Source organism: Pundamilia nyererei, unplaced genomic scaffold, assembly GCF_000239375.1.
Source record: "Pundamilia nyererei isolate P.nyererei 1_Seehausen unplaced genomic scaffold, PunNye1.0 scaffold00064, whole genome shotgun sequence".
NCBI lineage: Eukaryota > Metazoa > Chordata > Actinopteri > Cichliformes > Cichlidae > Pundamilia > Pundamilia nyererei.
Genome location: NW_005187465.1, coordinates 154171 through 167888, shown reverse-complemented (window position 1 = coordinate 167888; position 13718 = coordinate 154171). Strand labels below are relative to the sequence as shown.

The following is a 13718-nucleotide window of genomic DNA, read 5'->3' as shown; positions in this document are numbered from 1 at the left end:
CACACACACACACACACACACACAGAGGCACATGCTGTGCCTCACTGGATCAGAGCCTCTGACTACAGTATGCCTTCAGAAGAGCTCCTTTATCTTGCATTCATTAGACCACAACTCCAAGGCAAGGTTGCTTTTTGCCGGGGTCCAGACTTGTCCTGGAATTTTACCCATCCGGGATTCATTATTATACGACGGTGCTTTTTAATTAGCATAATTTTTGCTGCGGCAGTCCAAGGCTACATCTCACTCGCTGCCACCCAAGCCATCTGATCTGAGGAGAATCACCTGCTCTCCTTCAGAGACAGACAGACGCAACCGTTCTCCGTCAGAGGCAGTACGGCGGATCTGGACAAGGTAACAGGAGAAGATAAAGGGGGAATAAAGGAGCAGCAGTGAGGGGAATGCAGCAGTAGTCGCTACTGCGTGAGACTAAGCAGGTGGAGCGTGAGGGGAGGATTGTACGTTCAATTGAAACAGAAACACTCAGCTGCATTCTGGTAGATCGCCACGCCAGAGGTTGCCGTTCGCTGGATTTGCTGCGCCTGTGAGAGGCTGAACGAGGAGCCGCTGAGAAATTATTTATTTATTTTCTGGATTTTCTCCTTTACCGCGCTGCTGCTGCCGCTGCTGCAGATACTGCTCCCTGTCTCTCGCTCTCTCTCTCTCATCTCCCCCCCCCCCCCCAATCTCCGTTCTCTACCCATTCCCTGGCTAAAGGGGAACAAAAGCACTGGTTCCTGCATCACCCTTCATCGCTGCATCTCCACCTATTTTTATCTGCTCGTGATTTTTGCTTAATGAAATGATCCAGTTTCTCGCGGGAGCGTGTTATGTCTTCTACTGCGGTGGAGGGGCACTCTTCTTCTTAGTGGGCAGGCTCAGCTGCCCCCAAGCTCTACCTGTGGGCGATGGAGACTCTTATCAGAATTCCTATCACATCAATCTCTTTCGTGCCACTTCTCATGCCTAAATATCATGGTTGAGCAACATGCCCGTTTGAAATCAAGGCTGGATTCGTTTCCTTTTCTTTATTCGGATGTTTATCTTCTCTGCATTTAGGATGCACCTGGCTCACTTTTGGAAGAATGTGCTTTCAGGATGCTTTTTAGTAAGATTATAAATCTAGCTTTTCCGTGCAATGGACATGTCGGCATGGCACAATGTTAAGTGAGAATAGACAGGTTAGTTGCTCTACAGTTTCTTCCTCAAATGCAACTGGATTTTGACTGCCTGTTTTTATATCCGGTTTTGATATTTTTCATAACATCCAGAGGATATTTTTGTCCAGAATCTAGAACTCTCGAACCAGTCTAAGGGAGTACAAAAGAAATGGGCCCAGATTGTTAGTGAGATGCCCTGTTGTCTTCAAGTTGGACTGTCAGAGGCCAAAGCTTGGCCAAGTTTTCTGTCCTGGGCCCATGTGGATCTAATATACATGGGTAGACTCTTTGCAGCCACCTCTGTGCTTGGACAGCGGAGCAGCTGGTCACAGTTTAGCCTAGGCATGGGCCTAAGTTATTGTTCGAGACTTGCTTTTTGGTTCACCTTGCTTACTATACTCCCCATCCAGACTGGAACAGCACGCGTGTCCTCAAGTCTCAGTACCACACACCATGTCCACCACTTCCATAATAAACATGGTACTGTTCCCATTGCTATCAACAGGATGCCTTTTCTTACAAGAGGGGGCCATGGTAAGACATTTCCCTTTGAGGTTTACACTTTGCTGCATCACCAAGGCATCACTTTACTTAGATAGAACAGAGTGCCGTGGGATTATTAAGAGCTAGATGTCAGATAAAATCTCTGCTGTCTGACAGAATTGTCGTTTTAGAGGTAGAAAGGCTGCTGCTGTTCTTGTTCTTTTTATTTTATTATTCTTGGTGGCTTTTTTGTGAGATACAGAGGCACGATAGCTCTTTCAGCAGTTATAGATGAGCTGCAAGCCTCTGTGCGTCATTAACTATCTTTATCTGTCCGTCGGTATCAATAGTGTTTGCCCTCTCCCCGTGCTGCTGTTCAAGATGCGACTGCATCTGTGGATCTGTGTTTGTTTCATTACAAATAGAGATCAACAGCATGATGAATCATCGTTGCAAATCTCCTTATCTTTCTCTGTGATGTTCCTGCTTGTTTTTGAGTGGCACAATGCACTCGTTGTTATGATTTTTCCCTTGTGGCAAAGGTGATTGATGCAGTGTGTTGTAATTAGTGCGATGTCGTGGCACAGAAGCTCTACAGTGATTATACTGTACAAACGCAGTTCGAGTGGGGATTGCTTTAAATTTATGAAAATAATCTTGATTTTGTTTAAAAATCGGTCTTGATCATTTTCTGTTCTGGTTATTTTTCAAGGCTTCGATATAACTCGAGCTTAGTGAATGTGCTATAAAGTATTGATCTGTCCTCAACAATCTGCATCAAATTGGCTACACTCCTTAAATCGGGTCCTTCAAAGCGCTGACACCAGAGTCATTGCTCCCTTTTATATCTTACTTTGAAATTTCAGTCCTAGGACTTGCTTTTATGTCCTATAAAAAGAGACCCGGTGGATTTGCAGTGTCTTTTTCACGGCAGCAGTTTTGTCGCTTGCAAAAGGGCTAAAAATGTGATGAATTACATCTGTGCTATTATAGCCATATCATTCCTGACCAGGCTTTTACAAGGACAGCACAGCCTGTGATCAAACAAGCTTATAAAAAAAAACACTTCTAAGAAGTTGCTGATAAATTTTCAATTACCTCTATTATAGATTTTGTACTGTGGGTTATTATGAAGGATGTGCTTCAGAGCAAGAAATTCAATTTAGTGCAACATAAATGATGCAGGCAGCACTTGTGATTTACAAGCCATGTCTGCAATACCATAACGCAATATGTAGAATGCATATCTGGATTTTGGGGAGCATTTATTGGTGTCATGTTTACGGTAGTAAGTCGTGGAATAACTATCAGAGTCCTAACCCTTTAAAAAGCCATAATAAATATGGCCTTCATTATTGGTCACAAACACCTTTATTGTAACACTTAAACCATAGTTTGTTTTGGGGGGCTTTGTCCTTGCTTTGATATAGCATAAATGCCTGTGTGTATGAGTCTGAGCGTGTGCATGTGCGTGGCCATGTGTGTCAAGGCTGGCCAAAGACTTCTGGATGCCCCTGGGCTATTTTCTATTTATGGGCCACCTAGCCTGCTGCAAAGCCTTACATTTGTCATCCAAAACACATTATTGGATTTATTGTTACATTAAAGTGGGTAATGTTCATAGCATGATCATACACACAGTATTTCTATGAAAGGTGCATGAAATACCAAGCAAAATAGGATGGCATTAATCACTGAATTAGGACTAAGGTGTGAGGTTATAAAGGTTTTTATTCCTTTTGCTTTACGCGATCAACAAATAACTGTTTTCTAGCAGTATCTTAGATGGAGTGGCATTCATATAGTTCATTTCTCATCCTATTTACCAAAGCCACAGATGCTCCTAACCACAAGAATAAAATGTGTTTTTTGAATTGTTTTAACATCATTTTTAGCAAAAATGGCAAACATTCCTGATTCTCAAGTTGGAAAAAAATGAATGATTTTCTCTGTTTCATAAGCTTGATCAGGAAAACAAAAAAATTGAGAAAATAACTGGCCGATTAAGCCAGTAGTAGTTTGTTCTGCCCTGTCCTTTTTGTTATGTTAAACTCTGCAACGACGCACCTTCAAATCCCTCTACAAAATCAGAAATCCTTCTTCCTCCAAGTACCAGGCACTGCTCATCGCTCAGCTGGTCTTTGATAGTTTTTTTGTTGTTGTCCTTCCCCTTCCCTTCATGTAACATAATAAAAAAGCATTTACACTCAAAATGCATTTACAGCAATATAATAAATTCATAATTCAAAATAGGTTTTTCATTCATTCCTAAGCCTCGAATAAAACCGTGAATAACTCAGTCACACCTACTTTATCAACTGCTCACAAAGACCTGCAGCATGTTTTCAGCATGGTTTGGTTTATGCAATTTAGCAGCGGTATCTGGTTCATTATAAATAAAATGTTTCCACTTGCTAAACAAAATACCCTACATGAGTTCATTAGCTATTGAACAGGTCCTTTTCAAGAATGTTAACACCATGTTAACTGAAGCTTTTCTTATACCAGGGGAAGCCAAATCCCAACTTGAAGCATATTATGTAACTTGCTTGCTTCCATTCTTCCATAGTTCATATTCCATCACTGCAGGGCCATTAAAACTCAAGAGATTTTGCGCATGCTCCTTAAATGCAGCGTTGTTTTAAATCAGGTTCTATGCTGGGATTTGCTGAACTCATCACCGAACCACTAGACCGCAAGAGAGCTAGCCATGACCCCAGTGCCAAAGACCTTGTATGCTCTCAACAAGAATGCAAGAAAGATTGCACCAGCTGACCCCCCTTCATGCTCACAACACACCCGCATGTTCAACACACTCAGTAAAAATATGCTGCACTTAGATCTCCAGGGCCCCCATGTTAGTGCAAGAACTGTCTGGCTGAGGCAAGGCAAAGAGGAGCTAATGCTTGAAGAGAGACGTCTCAAGTGCAGGAAATGGTTTAGCGAGCTTCTTTCAGTGATGATACCTTTGGGCACAATTCAAAATTTAAAGATTGAATAAAACAGAAAGCATGCTGTCCTTAGATCGATGCATTAGTGCACCACAGTGTTTATTTTTTCTTGCTTTGAGAGCTGCAGAAAGGGAAAACAAAGGGATGCCCAAAGGTCCGTTGAAGGGGACTCAGTTGTCTCCGGGTCGCATATTACATTACCCTCAAGGATCGTAGTGAGGAAGGCTTGAGTACACATGCACAATCATACACTTACAAACACACACGACAAATAAAAACAAATTTAAGCAACAGAGGTTGTCTCGGCCAGCGGATGCATATGTGTTCAGATTTTGCTTGTTAATTTCATATCAAAATCAAAATCATACAGCCATTGCCTCCATTGCCATTCCATTCATTTTGATTGAGCGGGTCGTTTTGGGTGGTGGACGCGACAAAGGATGGGGTGTAAGAGCAGAAACAAGAGACCTGCTCTAGATCTGCAGCAAAGCAGAACAGGAGGCTGAAAAAGTGTTTTAAGAGGGAAAAAAATGAGACACAAAAGAAGTGCGAGTGCTGCATTCTCGAAAAAATAGCCAGTAACCAAACATCATGGCACATATACTGTAGATTGCATTTATGCTGCCTAACTGGTACACACTTTTAGCAATCCATTAAGCAGCCTGGCATTCTGCATTAGTAGGAGATGTAGGCCTATACGGGGGCTGGTAAGAAAAGCAGCATTGTCTTGTAATCCTGCCTATCTGTAACATTACAGTGAGCATTAGCAAGGCTCCTCTTGAGGTGCAGTGAAGTTAATACGTTGGCCATACATTTATGGTAGTCGATAAAAAGAAGAAGGGTCACATTCACAAAGAGTGATGGGTTTTTTTAGTACGTCACAGAGCACATTATAGGTTGGCTTGCTGTACCATTATATTGCATCAGAAACTTCTGTTTGCATGACAAGACAGGTCAGTCTTGATATCAAGATTATCGAGAAGTTAGGTCCAAGTTAGGTCTTGGTGCATAATGGATATTTCAGCTTCTAAAAAATTAACCAAAAAAAGAACCAAGAGGAGAAAAAAATATATTAAAAAATATAAAGACTGCAGAGGTGCTCGATGAGAAAGAGTCTAAAACACAAAAATGAATGAATGTAGCTGCAGACTAAAGGTTTCTAGGAAATCCATTTTTTCAAGGTCTTGTAGTGTTTTAAATTCTCAACAAAGTAAAACCCTGTTATAATATGCTTTGCTAAAGGTGCACAATTGTGTCATGCAAGTTCCTTTTTTTCCATAGGCCATATAACTGGCAGATTACAGGTGCTTACCAGAGCACTGCAGTGTGCATTTCGGGATCTTAAAATCACATTCGTCATTAAATACAATAATATCTGAGTTGGGATGGTGACACCTGTTCTTACTGTGATCACAGCAAGTAGGATTTTACACTTCATCTGATGTCCTTTAGCAGCTACTTTGGCAGACATGCAGCAGAGGAGCAACAGCTGTATCGGTTTATAGCCTGGTAGAACAAACTCCTGTTGTTTTGCTTTGGAGGCGCATTATTGATAAATCATTAAAAGCCCGCTCTGTGTTTTGCCAGTTGAATGCTTTTAATCTGAAGCAGCAGTGAGAGGAAGTGTTCAGTTTGCATTAGCAGTAGCATGCGTGTGCCACCATTTTAACACAACCCAGCTGAGAGCATAGCATTACACTGTCAAGCACATCATGGACAGTTAAGAATGGGTTCAAAGTTAATGCTTTTTTCATTCGACACATTCTTCTTTGGTGCCAAAACCTGCTATTTGTATTACCCACAATGCAACTTTATGATTCAGTTCGATGTATTAAAGCATAGGCTAGGCCACAGAGGTCTATTAAGCAGACTATATGTCCTCACTACCAGATTTTTATTCATTCCCAAACTTGTAGTCTTCAGTTCTAACCGACATTTATCAGATTTAATGCAGCTCCCTCTGGAGCCACTCAAGCCTTTATGCAACTCCCCAAGACCAGCAAACACACTTTGATGTGTAAAAGTGATGAGGTCTCCCTTTAATATAGCTCTGATGTGGCCTGAAGAGAGAAAAGTGAACTGTAACTATTAGGCTCATCTCAGTGAGATAAAATAATGCTGCTTTACTTGCGTCATCATTCCCTCTGAGTTCTTTGACAATTTGAATCCATGGTGGGAATAGGGCACTCCACCAGTAGCAATCAGAGCTACTTTATACTGCATAAATTAAACTAGAAGCACACTGAATGGCTTCTTCGTCTTCTCCTGCTTCTTCTTTTTGCTGCTCCCTTTGCTGCCTCCATCTCACCCCATCTCTTCTTTCCAAACAGCAACCTTCTCCTTCACTACATCCCTGAGCCGTCTCTTTGGTCTTCTTCTTTCCCTCCTCCCTGGCAGTTCCATCTTCAACATCCTTTGTCTACATTTTCTTCTCTCGCCCTGCTGCCAAACCCCCCTCCTCCTCCTATGTCTTCAGCAAACACTAACACAGTTTCCACCGGCACCCTGCTGGCAACATCAGCAGCGGCGCTTGTTGTTAGCCCAGTCCTCAACTGATCTGGTATGGAAATCTCATTCTTCACGAAGCATATTTGATTTAGCAAAGGTTTTATACTACATGTCCTTCCTGACGCAACTCTCCCCATTTACTGGAGAGAAGCACTAGGCGTAGACTGGCTCGTGCCCCTCCCCCCCATGGCAGAGTTAAGCACACTGAGTAGCTATTGCTAGAAAATAAATACCATAAGCAATGTTAAAAAATGTTTTCGGTTCCAGATGTTTAAAATACACCTGCCTCACGATCAAGCCATCACAGGTAACTTTAATATCGCTTTATTTCAACAATGACAGCTGACGGGGCAAAGTCTGAGAAGGCTGGGGTCATTATCACTGACATGGTCATAAAAGCTATTGTGGCGCATTGATGGGAGACGTCTTGCACTTGAGTCACTGTCAAAACAGCTTCACCAGGACACACATCACCTGAAATCTGAGCGGGGCAAAACCTTAACGCTGGTTTAGAAGACGGGGTTTGTTGGAGGTGCTCTGAGCTGCAGACATTCAATTTAAGAAGTGACAGCGTGGATACATCTTGCTGATAGGAGCAGAAACTGCAATTCAAGCATAATACAGCTGAAGCCTGCGTGCGCCAGCTGAATGTGCATTTATTTAAGATTCATAACGTTTTTCAGTCTGGCTTTTGGTTGATCAGATTTAATTGATTTGATTGATTTGATTTCCGAAGTCTGTGTTTACTGTGCTAAGTATATGATGCCACTTTCTAACGTGAACGCCATATTTTTACTTGGGAGCCATATGTCCTCTCTGTCAGGCTTTAGGCTGCACTATTCATTTTCATCGTTTCAGTGAGCCGTATTTAATAGACCGTGGAAGAAGTGTGCCTCAGATGCCATAAGTCAAACGATAAATTCGAACTTGATATTTCTCCATAACCCTCTATTTCAGCAAACCGCTCACAGATGAAAGATGTATGTGAGTTTATTTTCTTAATTGAACAGCTTTGTTTTCCCAGTAAAGTGCCCTTGTTGCCCTTCACAAACTGTCTGTCTGATGCCTCCACAGCATATTGTACCGTATACTGTACTACACTTGGACATTTTTGCCCTGCTGGAGGCTGGCATGCCAATTCAGAGCTGTTAATTGACATTATACAGCCTTAGGTGCACTTAGATATGAAAATCCTGATCATAATCACCAGAAATGATTTAAATGGCAATGAGAGGATGAGTAATTTACAGCTTATTCCACTGCTTTGTGTCAGTAATGTTGCTGATATTAGTCGCTTTTTGTATGATTCATTATGACAGCAAATATTCGCTCCCTCTGGCCACAGGAATTCTTTACGACAGCAAGCTCAGGGGGCGATTTCAAACCTTTTCACATCTTAACTGATACATGTGATAAAAATTATCGCCAGCATCTCAGCGTATTTTCCAAGTCCTATGAGCATGTTGCCTCGTCTCTCGCGTATTCAGCTGGCTGAGAGCTCAAATGAAAAGAACAGGATGTTTGAGTGGGTAGCATGCATCTTGGCACAAACAAGCAATCCATACTGTTACATTTGCTGTGTAAAGGATCCATTAAGACATGACAATCACTCATGGTTTCTCTATAGAAATTCAGGTGCTCCATTTACGTAATTACTATGCATTTCTTTTTAAAAAGCGAATTATTCATATGATATCATTATATGCTGAGGGGGGCTGTGTTAAACTGAGAGACATTTTTAAAGGTGCAGTGTGTAGCATGTCTAACTCTAGATGACGTGACTGTTGCACCAGCGATGCTACTTTGGTTTCTTTGGCCAGCTTTCTTTAACACTGGAAGCACCAAATATCATCTAATCCTCTTATAACAAAGCCATCATTTCATATTTCATGACTTTTCCTAAAGTGGGTTTAGCCATCACGTAGTGAATTTTCACTACATGTGTATGAAAAGACCACATGTGTGAGATAAAAAGAAAAAAAAGTTACAACCACTTCCACCTAAAACTGCCAACAGAGTCATTTTGACCCCCATAGAAATCAGTGTAAAAACGCTACGCTACACATTAGCACCATGCTTGGTTTCCTGGCAACACGTACATTTTGATAGAAAGGCTAAATATGACTGATATATAAATATTTAGGAGACTGTAGTTAGATAAAAGATGATTAATTACTGCAGAATTGAACAGATCAGGGCCTAAAAAAAAAAGAGCTGAGCTGAGCAGAGAATCCAGAGGGTGGAGAACTAAATCGAGCAAATAAAGAGTGAAATCCAGAGCAGAGCGGTCAAAATAGGGTTTTAAGCAGAGCAGGACTGCAGACTTAAGAGCAGTGTGGGGTTAACTATTTTACCTTTACAGCATGTAATGAAATAGCCAAAATCATTTATAAAACTAGTAACATCCCAAAACCAAAAACTTAATATTAAACATGTGTTTTGTCAAGTCTTGCTTAGAATTAGAAAAATTAGATGAAACCAGTAGCCCATTGCTGCTGTTGTTGGAGGATGGAGTCAAAATGACCTCCCGTAGTGTTTCTAGTGTTATTTTCTGACTGGTGATTACGTTTATCGACAGATGTTGCTAAAGCATATAGATCATCATATAACCAACATGCATGTGATCTGCGAGACAAACTGCATAATTTAGGCTTGCTGCGGGAACCAGATACCAATACCAGTCCCGAGTATTGCTTGATGCTGGCCAGGAGGGAATGTGTTATGCACAGTGTGCGGGCGGGAGGGATAGGCGCTAGGGTATAAACAAACCCTAGCCAGCTGCCTTTCATGTTAATCCTGCTTCCTAGTGGTCGCTTGCCAGGGCCGTTGAGTGCCGTCGCCATCGTTGTGTTTACTGTTTCATTCATTGACTTCCTGCCCTTCAACATGACTGTCAAGAGGTCAGAATCATAGATGGTATAAAAGAAAAATACGAGCTCTGGGTAGCACTAAATCTTCTTGCTCTCGTGATGGACTGAGGGCAGACTGGATGCTTCATTGACTCACTATCTCATCTTGGGGTACAAAATGGCGTTACGTAAGGGCATGGGCTGGCAGTTAGTGGTTAGCGTGTAACTTTGGTAGATATCAGTCAATCTGTACATTTGACATGAAGTCATGGCTATTAAATCACTGTACTGATCAATTATTTATTCGGATAATGATTAATTTATTTTCTTAATGTTTGAAGCCGTTTGTAGGTCGTTGTCTTACATCTTTTATCTTTAATATCCCTAATTTGATTTGCACAGTGAATATGCTCCATCGCTTTATTATTATTCCCATATATAATATAGTAGACAGCAGGAGCCTGTGTAAAATATAGTTAATTGCCACAGCTGCAAACTAATAATGATGTGATATACAGTGAACACTTTGCAGTTGAGAATCTCCAAGGAGGCCTTGTTATTAAAGCACAGATGCAATGTACAGATGCAACTCCCATGAGGTAGTCGGCAGAGAGCGAGCGAGCAGGGAGCTGTTTCAAAGCAACAAATTGTGATGTTTATAGAAATAATTTTGATTTTATGTGTGCTTTCGTTGATGGAGCTCAGCCACAGAAAAGAAGAGATAAGAGGAGACGGAACAGGAAGGCAGAAAGGTGTATTGAAATGCTTTAATGTTATGACTAATTCAGGAGTTACTGCTATCTATAGACAGGTGTTTCTGTGCAGGTGTGTTAATATTCCATATTTTTTGATGCACACACAAGGAGTGCTTGCTACCTTTGTTCGCCTTTCTGCTCTGTCTGTTTTCTGTGATCCCAACAGCAAACTAAATGTTTGTGTTTGGAAACCATTTGTAGTGAGACGTTTCCTTGACGGGGGAAATCATTTCTGAGATTAAAGAGTTTTTGTTGTTTTTGTTTATCTCATCAGTGTGTACTGCTCACAAAGAAATCCCTTCTTCCAGCAGACTTAATAGAAATTTCCTAATTTCCGAAATACACTTCCATAGGTCCATAATTAATAAGCAGTCACCCAATATCAAGTGTTGTACTTCAAGACCATTTGGTTAATGAGCTTTAGCTTAGTTATTCGGAAATTTGGTCACGTGTAATTGAGTACAGTAAAGACTGGATTGGATTTTTGTCTGCTGTATTTTTGCCGAGAAGAATCCATTAAAATATACGAAATCACTCCTGATACCAATCTGAACTAATGATAAAATTAATACACGGTTTCATGCGTAGGCGTTAGCTGAATCAAGAGGGTATCTACCGATACTCTTCTTTGTTCCATCCACTGCGGCTTAGCGAGTAAACACTCGCAGTTAAAAGCCCTGTAGCCTTGGAAGATATCCACTTGACTAATTCAGTCTGCTGGAGTCAGTTAGTAGCTGCGTCTGAACTTTCCCTCAGCACATCTGTCAGTGTTGTTCACCGTCACTTGCATTAATATCCATTTAGGTTTTGCTGCACCCAGTATGGAAAGAATGAATAATTACAGTGAACAATACATGGCAGCTCTGCCGTGTACATTAGCCTACATGTGAACATGTCAGTTATATTTTAGCTGAGTATATAATAACAGGCAGATATAATTTTCTAACTTCTCAACACAGTTACAGTGAAAGACTACAGGTTAAATTGCTGTTTTCACATGAGATGACTTATCTGGTAATTAAGCATGACTTTGTCGTATTTGAATAGAATGAAGATGTCATCTATTGCTTTGCTAAAATATGATTTTCTTTCATAAATCTACATTTTTGTTGTTATTTAGCTATAACCAAAGTCCCCCACATTTTTCTGATGACATTTGGTGACATTTGTACTCACCACACTATTAAATGTGATGCAGCGATCGACCAAAGACCGGTATTTAGACTTCTAAAACTGGGAACAAGAAGTGCATGAGGCTTAAGCCTCTTGAGTATACTTTTAAAGAGGTGTCCTGGCTTATACAGCACAGTGAAATTTGGAAAGAGGCCTGATATGAAATGGGGTCTCCGAACATGTGGACTGACCACACCGTGGCTTGGCTGCTCTTTGTTTGCTTTCACAAGAGTAAACAGAGCTAGGAATCATGAAGGCTTGTATGATATAATCAACTGCAGCATTATGGTCCTCCAACAAATACCAGCAGTGTTTGATTTTGGCTGAGTATGTGGTGAAGTGCTAGTTTGGAACTCCTTATAGGCAAGTAGACTATCTGCACAAGTACTGCACTATATGTTGTAGGGCTGATAGAATTTATTACCATATGCCCTCATAATGCTATGTTGTTTTCATAACAAAGGCGTAGCATCCGATGGGGCAGTTGGGACAATACCCCGAGGCCCAGAGGATGTGAGGTGGGGGCTAGTTGGCATAGTTACCAGATAATTAGTCCTGCTAATATTTTAAATTCACAGTTTTATCTTTTGGACCGAAGCTCGTTATGCAGTATACATTTTCTTTATTAATTGAATTTTAGCTCTGCAAATATTTACTCTCCACTGATTAAAACAGAAACCTTTTCTAAATGCATTTTGATGGCACAGAGGCATGCTGGGAAATCTTTGATTATTTTATGTTTGTTTGCTTTTTTCTGGCCTTTCTCTCTGTCATCTGTGGTTGATGCAGGCGAACCTGTTTACATCTCCTGTGATGCTGTTGTAAATTATGTTTAGCAGGACAATTTTTTTTTAAAGTACGGTTGAAAAGAGGAAGGAGAGAGCAGGATGAGTATACCTGCAGGACTCTGGGTTTAAGCAGTGTTGTCAGTGAGCGCAAGGTCCGAAAGATAAAGTTGGGACGGTGAGTAGTTTGCGTTTTTATAGAGCACTGAAACATTGTTCTCATTTATAGGCTGGAAATATACAAATAATACTGTAATATGTGTGCATGATGTATCTAGAAGCTGGACCATAGGAAACGATTGTGAATGAGGAGTCCTATAAATAAGTCTGTGACGATCTGTGGGTAATGGGTTTCTCTCGTTTGTTCCATGCTTACACACATTACAGATGTTTTTATATGATTTTCGCGAGGCTGAATCTGTTTTGGGCTTTTGGAAGATGGTGCAAGTTTATAGCATTAGCTTATTTAAATGTGTCTGTTCCTTTGAATGCTTTTATCCGTGGTTCTGATCAAAAGCTGGAACCATGTTATTGATATTAGTATTACTGCTACTATACTATGTAATATTTTTTTACACAAATATACATTGTGTGTCTGTGTGTGTGAGAGAGACATCCTGCTTTGGCAGTAGGAACCTAAAAAAAAACACCGTATCTGCCCCCGGGGCCCATCGCAGATTTGTTACGGCTGTGATTCGTAACCTATATTTTGTTTAAGACACAATAAGACACGGGCATAGTAAGCAAGATAGTGGTTTGAAAATGAATCTAGAAGCCCATTACACATCACTGTGAAAAATAACAAAGTCCCCTTGCAAAATTCTGCAAAGAAAAGTAATCTAAGAAGAAGAAACGAATCTACAAGGACACACAAACCTTTTCAGTCTTCTCACAAGTAATTTGGGAAGAGGAGACTAAGAGGCCAGCTGTGAATAACATTAACTGAAAGGAAGAAGCCAATAAAACCGCTCTTTGATGTGACTAATGTCACTGACTCATATTCGACTGCAAATCCCTGACATTAATTAAGATTACCTCAGTAAGAAATAATTTT

General features: G+C 40.8%; 1 protein-coding gene across 10 annotated transcripts in view; it reads left to right on the top strand.

Annotated features, from left to right (window-relative positions):
• nrxn2a (neurexin 2a) overlaps positions 1-13718 on the top strand; it is a 127816-nt gene that overhangs the window by 95088 nt on the left and 19010 nt on the right. For 2 of the 10 annotated variants that reach the window (XM_013911489.1, XM_013911487.1), the window contains exon 1: positions 688-1694. The exons of the other annotated variants lie outside the window; for them this stretch is intronic. In XM_013911489.1, the coding sequence (XP_013766943.1) occupies positions 1352-1694 (343 nt within the window). In that variant the 5' untranslated portion in view covers positions 688-1351. Of the gene's footprint in view, positions 1-687; positions 1695-13718 lie in introns of those variants that run through there. 10 annotated transcript variants of the gene reach the window in all.